This window comes from Artibeus jamaicensis, unplaced genomic scaffold (assembly GCF_021234435.1).
Source record: "Artibeus jamaicensis isolate MK-2021 breed Jamaican fruit bat unplaced genomic scaffold, CSHL_Jam_final contig_464, whole genome shotgun sequence".
Taxonomy (NCBI): Eukaryota; Metazoa; Chordata; class Mammalia; order Chiroptera; family Phyllostomidae; genus Artibeus; species Artibeus jamaicensis.
Window position 1 is genome coordinate 8288923 of NW_026521842.1, and position 16666 is coordinate 8305588.

The following is a 16666-nucleotide window of genomic DNA, read 5'->3' on the forward strand; positions in this document are numbered from 1 at the left end:
TCATGGGCGCCGATACCCGGATAAAACTCAGCCCGGAACAACTCACAAGAAACGTAACAATAATGGGAGCGGTGCAGAGGTTGGGAAAGGGAAGGTGCTTTCATTTTATGTCCTTTACACACTTAAAAAAAGTTTAACCATTTGTATGAATTTCTTTTAAAAATTAATAAATATATTTTGAGTCTTCACATTAAATGTTTTACATCTAGTGTTCTCTAGATCTCTAGTGTCCTTGAAATGCCTCTGTATCTCTCTGTCTCATACACACACACACGCACATGACACTTTTTGAGGAACATCAGGTCCAAGGCTCTGAAGGGTCCTGAAGTGAGGAAAACTGCTTCCATTTTAGCTCGGCAGTGCCCGAATACACTTGACAAAGGCCCCTTTTCTGTGTGAAATGCTCTTTAACACCAAGGCTGAAAGCACCACTTATTCAGTAAAACCACCTCGTACAGGCCCTCCATCTTGGGGTCCTGGTGTGCAGGGTGCGTTCTTACATTTGAGTGTTGGGAGATAATGCCTAGGAAATGCCCCTTTGCTGGCAGGGGAAAGGCCTTCGGCCTGTCGGCACTGATTAAGCACCAACTGCACACAAAGAGTTGAGCTGGGACAAGTCCCCTACAGAAAAAGGGTCAGAAGAACATTCCCAAGTCCTGGTGCTTGTGTTCCATTCCCTGGGCCGGGGATGTGGCTGGACACCTCCAACGTGAACTATAGCCACTGGCATGAAGTGCAGGCCTCCCCGCCCCCCACACCTGTGGCTACATCGGGAGAGACCCTTCTTCCAGGTGGGCTGCCTCAGACACCTGCACACTGCCTTCATCTGCGAGTTTGGTGAGCTGGCCTCCGCTGTGGCGTCTACTTCCTCCCCCTGCCTCTTCCTGCCTCTCTGTCTCCCTACATGCCCACCTGTCTGTGCGTGATCATGAGTCTGTCTCGGTCTCTCTCCACGTGTCTCTCTCTCGGCCTCTGTCTCTTTGCTTCTACTTCTGTCTCTGTTTCTCTGCGTGTCTCCAACTGCCCACATCTCTTTGTCTGTGTGATACTCTCCATCTTTCTCTGTCTCTGTCTGTCTCTAAATGCCTGTCTATGTGATGATCGGTCTCTCTGTATCTCACTCCACCTCTCTACTCCCATCTTCTTCCTCCCTGTCTACTTACTTGCCTACTAGTCTCGCTCGTCTCTCTGGCTTTCTTCCTCACATACCTGCGCCTAGGGGAAAACGCTCATTCACCCTCGACTCTTGCTCCCTGGTCAGCCTGGGTCTGAGCCCCCCATGACCACATCTCACCAACTCCTCACTTCCCTTCTCTTGTGCCTTTTCTAGCTGTTGCCATGGCTGACTCCCAGTGTAGACCCTGGGCACTGTGTATAGAGGCCCTGTAGGAGTGGGGTATGGCAGCACACCAGGTCTTGCCCACCAGGTGGTCACTGCAGTGGGGCCTGGTCTTGGAGCTGAACCTCCTTCTGCTCCCTGGACCCACAAGCCAAGCTTGATAGAAGCTTCTGGGCTTCCGGGATCCAGCCGCATCCACGGTTCTAAGCTCCTGGGTCCTAGGCCCTGTCCTGGGTTTGGACACTCATAGGAGCCCCCGCTCCATTCTTCCCTCCCCCAGCTTTAACTAGGTGCACATAGGCTTAACTCCCTCTGTTTGACTAGTTCTGAAAACATGGAAGCTTCTCTGGAGCCCTCCCTGGTCTGTGCATTATGCAAATTCCCTTTCTTTTTATCACAGTCCCCTTACGTCCCTGCTCCCTCTGCCACCCCAACTACAAGTCTGTCTCTCAGACTGTGTCAGCCACCAGGGTCTTGGAGCCCTGGCACGAGGAGGTCACATTATGAAGAACTAATGAGTATCAAGCAGAAGTTTCACTCCTGAGCTAGGTACTCCATGTACATTCATTCATCATAAAAGAAGACCTTCTGCCATTCTATTGTAGGCCCATTATAAAGCTAAGGAAAGTGAGGCTCAAAAAGAGTAAGCTCCTTGTCTAAGGCCATACAGCTGGGAAGTGACAGAGATGAAACCTAAGGAGGTTTGCCTATGGTCAGAGACAGAGAGACCAGAAGAAGCTACAATGCTGGCTTTGAAGATGGAGGAAGGGGCCACAGTCCAAGGGATGCAGGTGGCCTCTGGAAGCTGGACAAGGCAGGAGACAGATTCTTTCCTGTAGACTCCAGAAAGAATGCTCACACCTTATAACCTATTGAGACCCATTTCTGGACTTCTGACCTTCACAACTGTAAGATGGTAATTTTGTGCTGTGTTAAGCCACTAAGTTTGTAGTAATTTGTTACAGCAGCCACAGAAAATAAAATCACTCACTCATTCAACAAATGCTTGTTTAGCATCTATCATATACTAGGCATTGTTTTCAGAAAAGGCTCAAGTAAGGTACTTGAAATAGGTACAATAATAGTTGCTACTTTAATAGCCCATACTCTGAATGTACAAATTCATTTAATTCTCTTAATGTTCCTGTAGTACAGTAGAGACTCCCCCCTACACAGGGGAAGCAGAGAGAAGCCAAGTAACTTGCAGAGGGTCACAAAGTCACTGAGTGGCTGCGCTGGCGCTGCCCCCGGGCAGTCTGGCTCCAGAGCCACTCTCACCCATGCTGAGGCAGCTTCCACTGGGTCCTTGCCTCTCACAGTCCTGACCCCTGAGACTCTTCCACTTCCCACCAACCAGGAACTTGCCCATCCATGACCATAAGCTTCCTAAGTGTCAGCTTACCCCTTACAGGTGTTGGGCAGAGTCTGGCCTGTGAGGGCCTCAATGCCATCATGAACTGCGGCTCAGGGAGGCCATCCAGATCCAGGATGCCTTCTATGGTGACCGCACTCCACATTATTGCCCCCAGGAGGCTGGGCACCCCACGGACCTGGAGGAGCAATGCAGCCGGCTCAGTGCAAAGGACCAAGTGGCAGGGAGGGCCCAAGGGCTTCAAGGCTCTGGCTGTGAGCTCGGCACAGCTCCTGGTGTCCTGCGCCCAGCAAAGGGCTTTGGAAGGCTCAAACAATCCTCATAAGTGACCTTGAGCCTCCAACACCGAAAAACCTGAGCTGGTAAGCGAGGGAGCCATGACCCACCCCTCCACGGAACCCCAGTGGGTCAGGTGGGTATTCTGCTTTCCACCCAACTTGGGTGCAAGCAATATCACTTTCTTTTTAATTCAATTTTTAAAAAATTTTGAAATACTTGAATATATAGATAGGAATAAAAAATATTTCAATGAACTCCCATAGACTCACTGCCCCCAACTTCATCAAATCTTAACATTATGCCATATTTGTTTAAGATTCCCTCATTAAAGAAACAAATATGACATTGGATACACAGCCGACGCTCCTGCAAAGCCCTCCCTGGTCTGCTCCTGTCATGAATTCAGTGTGTATTAATCACATGAGCGTTGGTTATTGCTGCCTTCTATGTATGCGACCCTGAACATTATCTAGTATTGCTCTGCAGGCTTTTAATGTTTATAAGAGTGGTATCATATTGCATGTCATTCTGCAATGTGCTATTTTTCTCTTTTCCTTCTTTATCTTATTTTTCTGCTCAAAGTGCTATCCATCTTGATACATGCCATGTGGATTTATCTGTTTTGTCTGTTGTGTGACCGTCCCACGGTTGGTGTCTTCCTCTGTTGAGAGGTGTGTGAGGGTCTTAATCCTTGCTGTTGTGAATAATGCTGAACAAATGCTCCCGGTGGCATCTCTTGTTCACACAGGCGAATTTCCCTAGGGCCTGTTTTTCTTAGATTAAATCTGCCTCTGAGCTGCCTTTGCCCCACGGCGATGATTCACTTTCAGGGAATGGGGGGCTCTCTGCACCCTCCTGAGGGCTGCAAAGGCCTCAGAAACCTCTGCCCTCTGGGACAGAGGGGAGCCCTCTCCTTTCTGCTGCAGTGACTGCTGTCAGGCCTGCAGCACCCCATGAAAGCAGGTGGCCTACTATAAGCCAAGGAGAAAATCAGGGCCATGGTACTTGTCTGTCTCTTTCCCAGGCTTCTCGGTAAATATTTAACTCACCTGCAAAAGCCGGAGGGAGAGGTATCAGTGTCGGCAGGACCGTAAAGTTCTGGCCTGGGCTCTCTACAGTCCTCCCTTCCACAGGCGCCTGGTGTTCTGGTAACCACAGGTTTCTTAAACTTGTGCACTCTTTGACAGTTCTCAGGGTGTAGACTTCAACTTGAGGCCATTTGACTAGATGCCATTGGACCAGTGGTTCTCAAAGTGGGGTCCCTGGGCCAGCAGTGTTAACATGACCCAGGAGCTTGTTAGAAAAGCAAATTCTGAGACTTCCGCCAAGATGGAGACGTAGGTGGAGGAACCACCTTGCCTCTGTGCACAACCAAATCTAAGAACAACTATTTTTAACAGCAGTCACAACCAAGCCACACGGAAAATCGACAATACGGAGTCCAAAGGACAACTAGATACTTAGCTGGACCGGTATGAGGAGCGAAGCCAGCAGCGGAACAGGTTAGCAAGAAAAAATTCCCGGGCGGTACGTGGTGAGCGCGCGAGCAGCCGAAAGCGCGGATCAAGAGTGAGCTAGCTGCCGGAGCGCACAGGGAAGAGGCGCAGCGGGCTGTCTGCAGTGGGTCGCGCATCTGCGTGCGGAGAAACCAGTGAGAAGGGAAGCCTGCTCGGGGCAGCAGGCTCGCACAATTCCGATCGGATAAACAAGCCTGAGGCGTGTGGCGTGACTGAGGCGGGCTGGGCTAGCGGAGAGGACCGCCATTGCTCCCTCTCTGACCACGCCCCCACACACAGCGTCACAAACCAGCGACCTGGGTCTCCCCGTCCTGGTAAACAACTAAGGCTTCGCTCTGTTTACTTAACAGCACGAATAGACCAAAAATGGCTCTAGGACAACTCAGAGCCCCAGAACCGATAGATCTAAGCGATGAAGAAATAGCCAGTCTTTCAGATGCACAGTTCAAAACACTGGTTATCAGGATCCTTACAGAACTGGTTGATTTTAGTCACAAATTAGAGAAACATATGGAAGCTAAACTAATTGAAATGAAGGGAAATACACAGGAAACCAATAGTAATGGAAAGAAAATTGGGACTCAAACCAAGGGAGTGGACCAGAAGGAAGAAAAAAAATGATCAAACAGAAAAGAATGAAGAAATAAGAATTCAGAAAAATGAAGAGAAGCTTAGGAACCTCCAGGACATCTTTAAACGCTCCAACATCCGAATTATAGGGGTACCAGAAGGGGGAAAGGCACAGCCACCAGTGGAAAACTTATTTGAACAAATAATAAAGGAGAATTTCCCCAATCTGGCAAAGGAAATAGATTTCCAGGAAATCCAGGAAGCTCAGAGAGTCCCAAAAAAGTTGGACCCAAGAAGGGACACACCAAGGCACATCATAATTATATTAGCCAAGATTAAAATGAAGGAGAGAATCCTAGAAGCAGCAAGAGCTAAGGGGACAGTCACCTACAAAGGAGTTCCCATCAGACTGTCAGCTGATTTCTCAGAAAAGACCTTACAGGCAAGAAGGGGCTGGAAAGAGGTATTCCAAGTCATGAAAACCAAAGATCTACAACCAAGATTGCTCTACCCAGCAAAGTTTTCATTTAGAATGGAAGGACAGATAAAGTGCTTCTCAGATAAGACCAAATTCAAGGAGTTCATCATCACCAAGCCCTTATTCTATGAAATGTTAAAGGGACTTACCTAAGAAAAAGAAGATAAAAAACATGAACAGTGAAAGGACAGCAAACTCACAGTTATTAAGAACCACACCTAAAACAAAAGCAAACTAAGAGGACAGCTAGATCAGGAGCAGAACCATAGAAATGAAGATCTCATGGAGGGTTAGCAACAGGGGAGTGGGAGGAGGGGAAGGGGGGAGAAAGTACAGAAAATAAGTAGCATAGACAGTAGATAGAAAATAGATAGGGGGAGGGTAAGAATAGCAGGGGAAATACAGAATCTAAAGAATTTGAGACACGTGTTCATGAACTAAAGGGGGAAATGGTGGGGGAGGGGTATGCAGGGTGGAGGGGAATGGAGGGGGGGAATAGAGCAACTGTAATGGCATAATCAATAAAAAAAGTTAAAAAAAAAAAGAAAAGCAAATTCTCAAGTTGCCCCCCACATCTATTGGATCACAAGCCCTCCAGGGAATTCTGGTGTGATTTCAGGTTTGAGAACCACTGGGCTGGACCCTGAGCTACTTGAGGATAGGAATCCTACTTCTCTCTCCCCCAGTACCTAGAACAGTGCCTAGTCTTCAGGAGACACCAGTTGATATCTGTTGGGCAGATGGTGGGTAGACGAATGAACATGCGGCCATTCATCTCTGTCTGAACCTATCCCTTTAGGTCCTTCACACTGTTCCTACTGCTGGGATATGGGCGCTTCCCAGGACAGTGCCAGGGGCTGCAGGCATGCCAAGTGACGGCAAATGGGACCTTCTTTGGAGATCTGTGTCCCACCCAGGGCAGCTACCTGTGGGTACAGTATGAGTGTCGGGAAGGTGAGTCCCCAGCTGGCCTGGTGTGGGAATTCCCTCCTCATCTCTGTGCCTGGTGCAGCCCCCCTCAGAGCAGATGGAGCATCCACCCCTAGGGGCTGATCTACTACTAAGAGGCTTCCTAACCTAAAACTGCTCCGCCCAGCTTAGCCTGGGGATAAAGCATTTGAAGGCCCTGTTGCAGCAATGAGCTGTCAAGCCAAAAGTTTAAAAATAATTTCTTTTTTAGCCCCAGGACCCTGCAATTTAAATCTCAGGGGGTGACCCAATAAACATAACTGACAAATGCAAGCTTACTTGACTGAAAAGAGTCAAAATACCTCTCCCACACACCGTAAACATTCAGCCACTGCCCCTCCCATAGGCTGCCTTTTTAATTCACACAGAGACTTTTTAAAAACACAAATCTTGAAAGCCATAAAAATAACTAACCCACATTACCACAATTTAGAAAAGTTTTATAAATCAAGAAGGAAGAATCCCTCCCTTTAGTTCTACAATCCTATTCCCCATTACCAAACCACTGGTAAAGGTGTAAAATAAATTCTTTACTGTTTTTAAACATGTTTTCATAGACATGGCTGCGTAAGAATTTATTTATGTATATTCTTATAAAAATATAATTATGCAAAATATGTTAGTTTACAACTTATTTCCTTTTCGCTTAATATATCCTGGACATCTAAGTCACTAGCTTGTATTTTTAATAACTGCATAGTGTCATCATAAGATTATGTCAAAGTTATTTAACCAGTTTCCTATTGATAAATACTTAGGTTGCTCCTGATCTTTTGCTGTGTGTCAGCAGTGCCCTCTGGTACATTCTTGTGCCTACATCTTGACATGTGCGTGGGACCATTTTTAGGGGAGAGATTTCTAGTAGTGCAAATGCTGGGTCACAGGGTACATGCTTTGAAATGTTAATAGATGTTGCCAAATTACCCTCCAAAATCACTGTATTGATTTATATTGCCGCGAACAGTCTATGGGAACACCAGTTTCCCCTACAGCTGTAAAATCACATTATGCCATTTTCCAACACATTAAATTGGTCAGAACTGCAACTTGTACTGAGGGCGAGAGTAATGGTGCAAGGAGCTCCGAAGCAAAAAGATGAGTCAGGGAACATTAGGGTCCCCAGGGGCCATCCAGCAGAGCAGAGTCGATGATGAGCACGGGAGAAGGAAAGGACCACACAGAAGAGAGGGCACAGGAAGGGGAGGGCGGCATGAATGCAGGCTTTACCAGGGATGTTATTTGCTGGACATGCTTGGGTGGAATAAGAGTGAGCAAGGCGGCCCTGGCTGGGTGGCTCAGTTAGCTGGAGCGCCACCCAGTACACTAAAAGGTTGTGGGTTTGATCCCAGGTCAGGGCACGTACCTAGGTTGCAGATTCGATTCCTGGTCTGGGCACAGATAGGAGGCAATCGATTGATGTTTCTCTCTCTCTTCCTCTAAAATCAATATATACATCCTCAGATAAAGATTTAAAAAAAAAGTGAGCAAGGTGTCTTAATTCTGTTTTCTGGGAAGAGGAGGCCCTGTGTTTTGGCGGCACCTTCCATTTGGTGGTTTTGCTAATGGACAAAGTGCCCCTTGGCTCCCCGCCTGTCCCAGCGCTGTCGTCATCAGACAGATGCAAAGCTCGGGGTGGGGGTGAGCTACGTCTGGCAACCACGGTGCAGATTCTCTGCCCCAACCTCGCCTCAAACATCCTGTCAGTTTGTGAATCAGTGCGTTCTAATCACGATCAGGTTCTGATTTGTGAAGGGAGGGACTTTACGCAGAAGTCCCCACCCCCAACTGTGCCCAGAGGGCCTAATTATATGACTTTTCCTAAGGTAGTTGACGAAAGTCCTTTTAATTTGCCTTCAGCTTTTTTTACCTTTTCCCTTCTCATTTGTGCTCAGAAAGGAAAGATCATGCTGCACAAATTAGCCCAGGGCTGTGTTAGAACCCAACAAATTCTACCCTTCATCCCACCCTCCATGCCAACATTTGAAGCTCAAAGATTTGTTCAATTTAATGTGCACTAAATGGCTTACAATGAATCATCAGCTACCTTAGCCAAGTAGATTTTCTTAAAGGTGCTTTCTTTGCCTTTTGTCTTTTTAAACACTATAAAATACATTCGGACAATCAATAAATCCTGGTTAAATAAATTATGGTACATTGTACAACTATTAAAAAGAACAGGGCAGCTCTAACTAAATTTATATAGAACAATTTCCAAGATATATTAAGTGAAAAAAAGGAAGGTGTCAAGTAATGAATATAGAATCATTTGTATAAATAGAAAAGTACATGCTTGTGAATATGTGGACATTTCTGGAAGGTGACCTGGGATATTGGTAACCGTGGTTGTCTCTGGAGAGCAGAACTGGGGGGCTTGAGTATGGCAGTGTGGGCGGCTTATACATTTCAAAGTCTGTATTGTGGTCATGTATTACCTATGAACAAAAAGTAAAATTCAAAGACCTTTAAAAAGTAAAACTAAAGATTTAAAAATTTAAAAGCCCTACCTAAAGATGCAGGACAGGTAGATAAAAGAGTCACAGGTTTTTAATTAATTAATTAATTTTTATTGATGAAAGAGAGAGGGAGAGAAAGAGAGAGAGAAACATCCACTTGTTTCCCTTAGTTACATGTTTACTAGTTGACTCTTGTACATGCCCTGATCGAGGATCGAACCTGCAACCACGGTGTTTTGGAACTATGCTCTAATTGAGCTACCTGGCTACCTGGCCAGGGTAAGAATTGTTTTTTTCGTTTTTGCTTTTTAACGATTTTATTTATTTATTTTTAGAAAGAGGGGAAGGGAAGGAAAAAGAGAAGGAGAGAAACATCAATGTGTGGTTGCCTCTCACCACCCCGCACTGGGGACCTGGCCCAGTGGGGACCAGGCATGTGCCCTGGCTGGGAATCCAACCAACGACCTTTTGGTTCGCAGGCCAGCACTCAATCCACTGAGTCACACCAGCCAGGGCCAACAGGGTTGGTTCTAAATAGGCAATTTTGCTCTGCAATGGCACACAGCCCTTTGTGTTTTCATCTGCAGGCCTGCAGCTGACGGTGTCCAATGAGAGTTTCATCTTTGACAATGTCACCATCTCCCTGACGTGGCTCCTCTCTCCTGACACTGGAAATCTGTCCTGTATAGTTAATACTGGGGATGGCCACACGTTTGATCCTTACTACATCCCCGCCCCCGGTAAGATGACTCTTTGAACCTTGAGTCAGTATGTTTCAGTCAATTTTTGCTGCATAACAAAACAATCAAAACTTACAATAATACTTATTATTTGTCATAGTTCTTTATAGTAGCCAGGTTTTCTTGTCTGGACTAGCTCAGCTGGGGATGGATGGCCTAGAAGGGCCTCATGTGTCAGCTGACAGTTAGGTACATCTGTTGCTCACACCCAACAGGCTAGCCGAGGCTCACTCCCATGGTGGCAGAAGAGTCCTTGGCAGTGAGTGAGAGCAAGGTCCAATGTGCAAACATATTTCAAGCCTCTACTTGGGTCACATTTTTTTATCCTCACCCAAGGACATGCTTATTGATTTTAGAGAGTGGGGAAAAGCGAGAGAGAAAGGGAGAGAAACACTGACATGAGAGAGAAACATCAATCATTTGCCTCTCACACATGCCCTGACCAGGAACTGAACCCACAATCTAGGCATGTGCCCAGACCAGGAATTGAACCCACAACCCTTCTGTCTATGGGATGACACTCCAACCAACTGAGTCGCACTGGCCAGGGCTACTCGTGTTACATTTTTTAATGACCCATTGGCCAAAGCAAATTTCATTGCCAAGCACAGACTCAGCAACTGGAGAAACAGACTATACCTATTGATAGAAGAAATGGCAGAGCCCAGAATAAAGGCATATACACGTGTAAATGGTAGAAACTGGTGCTCACCGGTTCCTCATTCGGAAGGCCACCTGAACAGTCCTGGAGAGCTGGGTCCTTTTGTCCTGGCTCCATGCAGAATCTCTCCTGGGTCACGTCCGAGGAGTTGGTAATAGGGTAAAGAAGACGCTCACCTGGGTACGGGAATGTTTTTTATTAGTAAGGATAATAAAAATCATAGTAGCAACATTAATTTTAGTCCAGCCAAGCAGGTTTCACCCACAACCTTGCTGGAGCTGTGCTCGTATAACCGCTTGCCATGTGAGCCACTGAGCACTTGACACGGAGCTGTTCTCAGTTGAGATGCGCTGTCAATATAAAATGCACAAGGGATTTTCAATGCTTAGTCCCCCTCTCCCAAAAAGAACGTCAAATATCTCACTGATAATTTTTATACTGATTACACATTGAAATGGTAGTACTTTGAATATATCAGGTTAAAGAAATAAATTATTAAAATTAATTTAGTCCGTTTCTTACTTTTTCAGTGTGGCTTTTAGAAAACTTAAAATCACGCGTGTGGCTCATACTGTTTGCATTGGATGGTGCAAATAATCATTATCTTGTTTTTACAAAGGAACAGTGATGTTGCCCAAGCCTTGTAGCTAGTGAATAGAAGCACTGTGCTATTGTACAGGCAGGCCAGTCTGGCCTGGCAGGGAGCTCAGGCTCTGAGCCCCCTGCTGGATTATACAGCAAACAGCATCCGGGCCTGAGGGCATTGTACCGCTCCCCGCACATCCTCCAGGAGACAGTATCCTCCCCAACCTGTAGTAGCCAAACCCAATCCCTAACATTTCAAAGTCCCATTTGGGCTGTGTAAGCTGCAGTCTGCCCTGCTGGGTGCCCCAGACTGTTTCGGAAAATCCAGATCCTCTTTGGATTCTGGGGCTCCTTACAGGGACCCCCAATACAATATGGATCCCCTGAGAAATCATGGAGGCCTCTAAGCCTTTCTTCTAACCCCAAGCATCTCCATTTCTACCCTGTGGGACCAAGAGGTTCTAGCTCCATGGGTGCTGGCATTCCCAAAAGCACTGGGTGGTGCGAGGCAAACAGGGGGCTCGCCCTGTCCACAGCCCAAGTCTGCTCCAGTGAGTGCGGGTCTCAGATTCAACAGTGCTCTGAGGTCTCAGGCACTGTGTCGAACAAAACAGTGCCTAGAACCTGGGGTTTCTAACACCAGGCACTGCTGGTACATTGAACCTGGAAATTACCCCGGGTCTTGGGTTCCTGTTTCCTTCACTGTCACAGTGATGGTTGCCTTGATTGGAGTAAAATGAGAAATTACACGTGAAGATGCTTTGGGAAGTAAATGTTTAAGTCATACAAATACCTATGGCACCATTCTTCAGGTTTCTTCCCATTTGCCACCGTTTCATTAATAAAACAACAAATTCTAAGTTATACAATCCTTGACCCCTGAATTTTATAGAACTGGAATTTGTCATAAGTCAAAATCCACTGTCTGTACCCCTGCTAAGACTTTCAGTTACCCAAGGACTTATTTTTAAATTAAAAAAAAAATTATTTATTGCCCTAGCTGGTGTGGCTCACTGGATTGAGTGCTGGCCTACAAACCAAAGGGTCACTGTTTTGATTCCCAGTCAGGGCACATGCCTGGGTTACAGGGCCAGGTCCCCAGTAGGGAGGGCACAAGATGCAATCACACATTGATATTTCTCTCACTCTCTCTCTTCCTTCCCTTTTGTAATAAATAAATAAATAAAATCTTTTAAAAATTATTAGTTGATTTAAGAGAGAGACATTGATTCGTTGTTCTACTCATTTATGCATTCATTATATGTGCCCGGACCAAAGATTGAACCCACAACCTTGATATATCGGGATGACATATATCCCAACTGAGCTACCTGGCCAGGGCTACTCAAGGACTTTATAGTAAATAAACAGTAGTTAAAACCTGGAGCAAACAGAACAAAATGGAAATATTTGTCAACTCTGGGTGGTGAGTCCAAGGGTGTTTGCATATTCCTCTCTGGAATTCGCTGTGTGATTACATTTTTTCATAATCTAAGACAAACAATAGTGAGCAGCGCTTCACGTTTGCAATCCTTCTGGGCATTAGCTCTAAGAAAAAGTGACTGGCATTTTTTTCCCCTTTCAAAACACATAGATGGCGATATCCTCCATGATCACCCCGCCTAATAATCCATTTCCCCTCCTTTAAAGACTTGTTAGACCTTGAAACTACCCACCACCTTCTTCTATCATTTTTATTAATATTAGAAAATATATTTCTGACACTTTCTAATCAGTATTAGCAGCCTCAGCACTCAATTTACAATATGAGCAATGGCATGAGTTTTAAGTGTACAGAAGTCCCATACTTTGTCTGGATGTCACTGGGCTCTTCTTTTACGTGTGTGTGCAGACCCCTACTTCTGCTTAACTCCTCCTTAGGCTAAGACCTAAATTGGATGCTCTATGTCCGCTGTAGATAAATAACATGAGCTGATGGGGAGAATCCAACCTCCAATAGAAACCATGTAGTAAAAGCCAAATGATTACCCCTTCAGAAGCTCCTTCTTGCCTTGCATTCCCCATGTCTCGTGTTCATTTGCATGGCAGGTTGTTTTGTTTCTACAGTTCTGAAATTGTATTATGTGCCTTGCAGAACAATTTGCATAATGAAGAAAGTTCCCATGTCCAACGTTAGGTAACTCAGCGCCACCTACTGACAGACGCGGGGATTGCCATTATTCTTCAATCCATTCAGTCACCTCCGTGCATAGCCAACCGAGTATGATGGGGTGGTGGTGGTGGTGGGGTGTCTTTCATAAAATCCCATCATTCACAAGCCAGCATAAGCCTTAGTGTGACTTAGATGTACACAGGCTGCTGGGAGGTGCAGAAGACAGAACTCCGTGGGAGATGACGGTCAGAAAGGACTGTAGAGCTGAAGTCCTTGGTGGAAGACTGTGAGCTTTCATCTCAGCTTTTTTTTAAGTTGCATCCCATTGACGTCAAGTATCAAAGCAGGGTATACAAATCAGTGAGTGACAGTCTTGAACCAATTTTTAAACATTTTATTTAAGCATAATACACATACAGGGAAGTGCACAAAAAATACAGATCAATTCATTTTTACACAGTGAACACACCCAAGCAACCAGCACCTGAATCAAGAAACAAAACATGAGTAGTCTCCCAGAAATCCCCCTGTGCACTCCAAGGATTCTAACATTATCAAATAGTGTGACCTGCATTTGAAACTTATGGAAATGAAACTGCATAAAGTATATACTCTTTTGTGTCTGATTTCAGTTCAATGGTTTGTGTTTTAAATTTTTTATTTATTGATTTTAGAGAGAGGAAGAGTGAGAGAGGGTGGGGGAGAGAGAGAGAAACATCGATTGTTGCCCCACTTATTTATGCATTCACTGGTGGATTCTTATATGTGTCCTGATGAGGAATCAAACCTGCCAGTGCTGGCTTATTGGAATGACCCTGTAACCAACTGAGTTACCTGGCCAGGGCCAATAGGGCACTTTTGAGATTTATCCATACTGTTGTGTATAACTGATTTTTTTTCTTATTGCTGTATAACATCTCATTGTGTGAACATACCTCAACTTGCCTATCCATTCTAGCATTGATAGGCATTTTGAATGGTTTACCATTTGGGGTATTACGAATAGTGAATTCATAAACAGTCTAGTGCATGCCTTTTGGTGCACATATGTACACATTTCTGTTGTGTTTATATCTAGGACTGGGATTGCACAAATCCACAGGGGCATGGCACAAGTTTTTAAGTTGTTGTCTTCCTCTCTTTGCGCTCCAAGCGTATCTCCCTTTGCTGGCAGCAGTTTCTAAAACCACTTTGTTGTCTTCTCCCTTGGGTGAGCTCACTGGGAGAGAAATCAGAGAAACAAATCCATTTCTCTGCTCTTTAGTCCTGGACAGTGTCAGCTGGTACCAGAGTTGAAAGAACATAACAAATTGCTTTCTCCAGACATATTACTGAAAAAACAAGCTGGGTTTTGCAATTCAAATCCATCGTTCACAAATCCAGAGAGTTAGCATTTTCTTGTTCTAAAATCTACATTATTTGATATTCATAATGACCACTCCAGAGTTCTTCTACTTTAGTGTTGGTTAGTAGATCTTTCTTCTATCTTTTTACTTGTAACCTACCTATACCATTATATTAAGGGGGTTTCTGGCAGACAGTATATGCTTGAGTCTTGTTTTTTTAATATCCCTATGGCATAATAATTAGTGTGCTTAAAGCATTTACAATTAATGTAATTACTGATATGATTAAACTTAGATCTGTTGTTTTGTTGTTTTCTACTTGCCTCCTCTGTTTATCCCTTGCCCCTGGTTCCTCTCCTTTCTTGACTTTTTTTTCAATTACTAAATATTTTTAATGTTCCATTTTAACTTAGTTACTGGCTTTTTTTGGTTTATCTCTTTGTATAACGTTTTAGTAGTTGCTTTGGGAATTTCAATATACATGTCTAACCTTTCACAGTCTACTTAGAGTTACTATTTTGCCATTTCAAGTAAATGTGGAACCTTACAACCACGTGGGTCCCTTTTGCCCGCCTTCCTTTATGTTATAAGTGCCACATGTAGGACATCTACATACACCAAAACCCCTTTCAACAGTCATATGTCTTTTAAAGAACTGAAGAGGAATAAAAGTCTATATAGTTACCAAGCTACTTACCATTCCTTGTGCTCTCCCTTCATTCCCGAAGTTCCAGGTTCCTCCCAGTATCATTGCCCTTCAACGGGAAAAACTTCCCTCGGCATTTCTTTTAAAGTCAATTTTCTGGCAATAAATTCTCTTACAGAATTTCTTTATTTCTGAGAATGTCTTTATTGTGCTTTAATTCCTAGGAGACTTTTTTTTTTTTGCTGGTTATAGAATTATGTGTTGAAAATTCTCCTCCTTCAACACTTTAAAGGTGCCATTCACTGTCTTCTGACCTCTGTGGTTTCTGAGGGGAAATCTACAGTCATTCAAATCACAATTTTCTCTATAGATAGTGTGTGATTTTTTTCAGGATGATGTCAAGATTATTTATCTTCGATTTTTCAGCAGTTTGATTATTATATGTATGGGTATGGTTTCCTTTAACTTTTTTCCTCTCCATGAGGGTTCATAAATGCTTCTTGAATCTTTATGTGTTTTGCCAAATTTTGGCAGTTTTCAGTTCTCATTTCTTCAAATACATTTTCTACAGCAATCTCCTTCTTCTTACTGTGCTCTAATGACACAAATATCTTCCACTCTGATATTATTACACAGATTGCTGATGCTCTGATCATTTTGAAAAATTTAATATTTTTCTCTCTGTTCTTCAGATTAGATCATTTCTCTTGCTCTAAGTTTATGGACCTTTTTCTTTCTTTATTCTGCTATTGTACCCATCCAATGAATCTTTAAATTTCAGATACTGTTTTTCATTTCTAAAACTTGCCTTTGATTCTTTGTTTTAGTTTCTGCTTCTCTGCTGAGAATGTCTATCTCTCCACTCATGTGCCCCACTTAATTTTGCCTCACAGCACATGGTAACAGTAAATAGCCAATGAAAAGTTCGTGTGGCAGTTCCTACATCCGAGTCATCTCAGAACTGACATCTATCTATTGATTATGTTTTCTCTTGAAATCTGATCTTATTTTCCTGATAAAGAATAAAGGATAAAGAATAAAGATAAAGAATGGGTGATTCTTTTTTTTTTAAAGATTTTATTTATTTATCTTTAAAGGGGAAGGGAAGGAGAGAGGAAGAGAAATATCAATGTATGGTTGCCCCTCGTGCGTCCCCCTCTGGGAACCGGCCTGCAACCCAGGCATGTGCCCGAACTGGGAATCGAACCACGATCCTTTGGTTTACAGGCCCATGCTCAATCCACTGAGCTACACCAGCCAGGGCAAGGATGGGTGATTCTTAAAGTTTTGACTTTCCTTCCCAATCTGCTCTGTTCCCTGCAGAACAAACCTGCGTCCTTGGGTAGTTTCTCTGTAATCAATGGAAGAAATAGGCTAGTGTGTGGTTACTCCATCTTGGCTGGCACCAGGAATCAGGTGTCTGTTTTCTAAGGTTTTTCACAAATATGTTCATTTGTCAATTATTTCTCAAGCACAACCCATGTGCTAGGCTCTGTGCTAGGTGCCAGGCATGTAAGAGAGAACGAGACAGACACTGAGCTAACAGCCTGGCTGGGAAGCACGACAGTGAATAAGTAAGTACGCAAGGGATGAGTGTT

General features: G+C 44.3%; 2 protein-coding genes across 3 annotated transcripts in view; one reads left to right on the top strand and one right to left on the bottom strand.

Moving 5' to 3' along the window:
- Positions 1–16666, bottom strand: part of BCO1 (beta-carotene oxygenase 1) — an 88426-nt gene that overhangs the window by 46901 nt on the left and 24859 nt on the right. The window contains exon 9 of one of the 2 annotated variants that reach the window (XM_053666566.1): positions 10430–10554. The gene's annotated coding sequence lies outside the window, so the exon portion shown is untranslated. Of the gene's footprint in view, positions 1–10429; positions 10555–16666 lie in introns of those variants that run through there. The other variant, XM_053666567.1, reaches the window with a different exon arrangement.
- Positions 1–16666, top strand: part of LOC119047016 (polycystic kidney disease protein 1-like 2) — a 78406-nt gene that overhangs the window by 1609 nt on the left and 60131 nt on the right. The window contains 7 exon segments of the mRNA XM_053666783.1: positions 680–743; positions 746–814; positions 817–837; positions 2751–2810; positions 2813–2940; positions 6404–6509; positions 9565–9708. Of these exon segments, the coding sequence (XP_053522758.1) occupies positions 680–743; positions 746–814; positions 817–837; positions 2751–2810; positions 2813–2940; positions 6404–6509; positions 9565–9708 (592 nt within the window).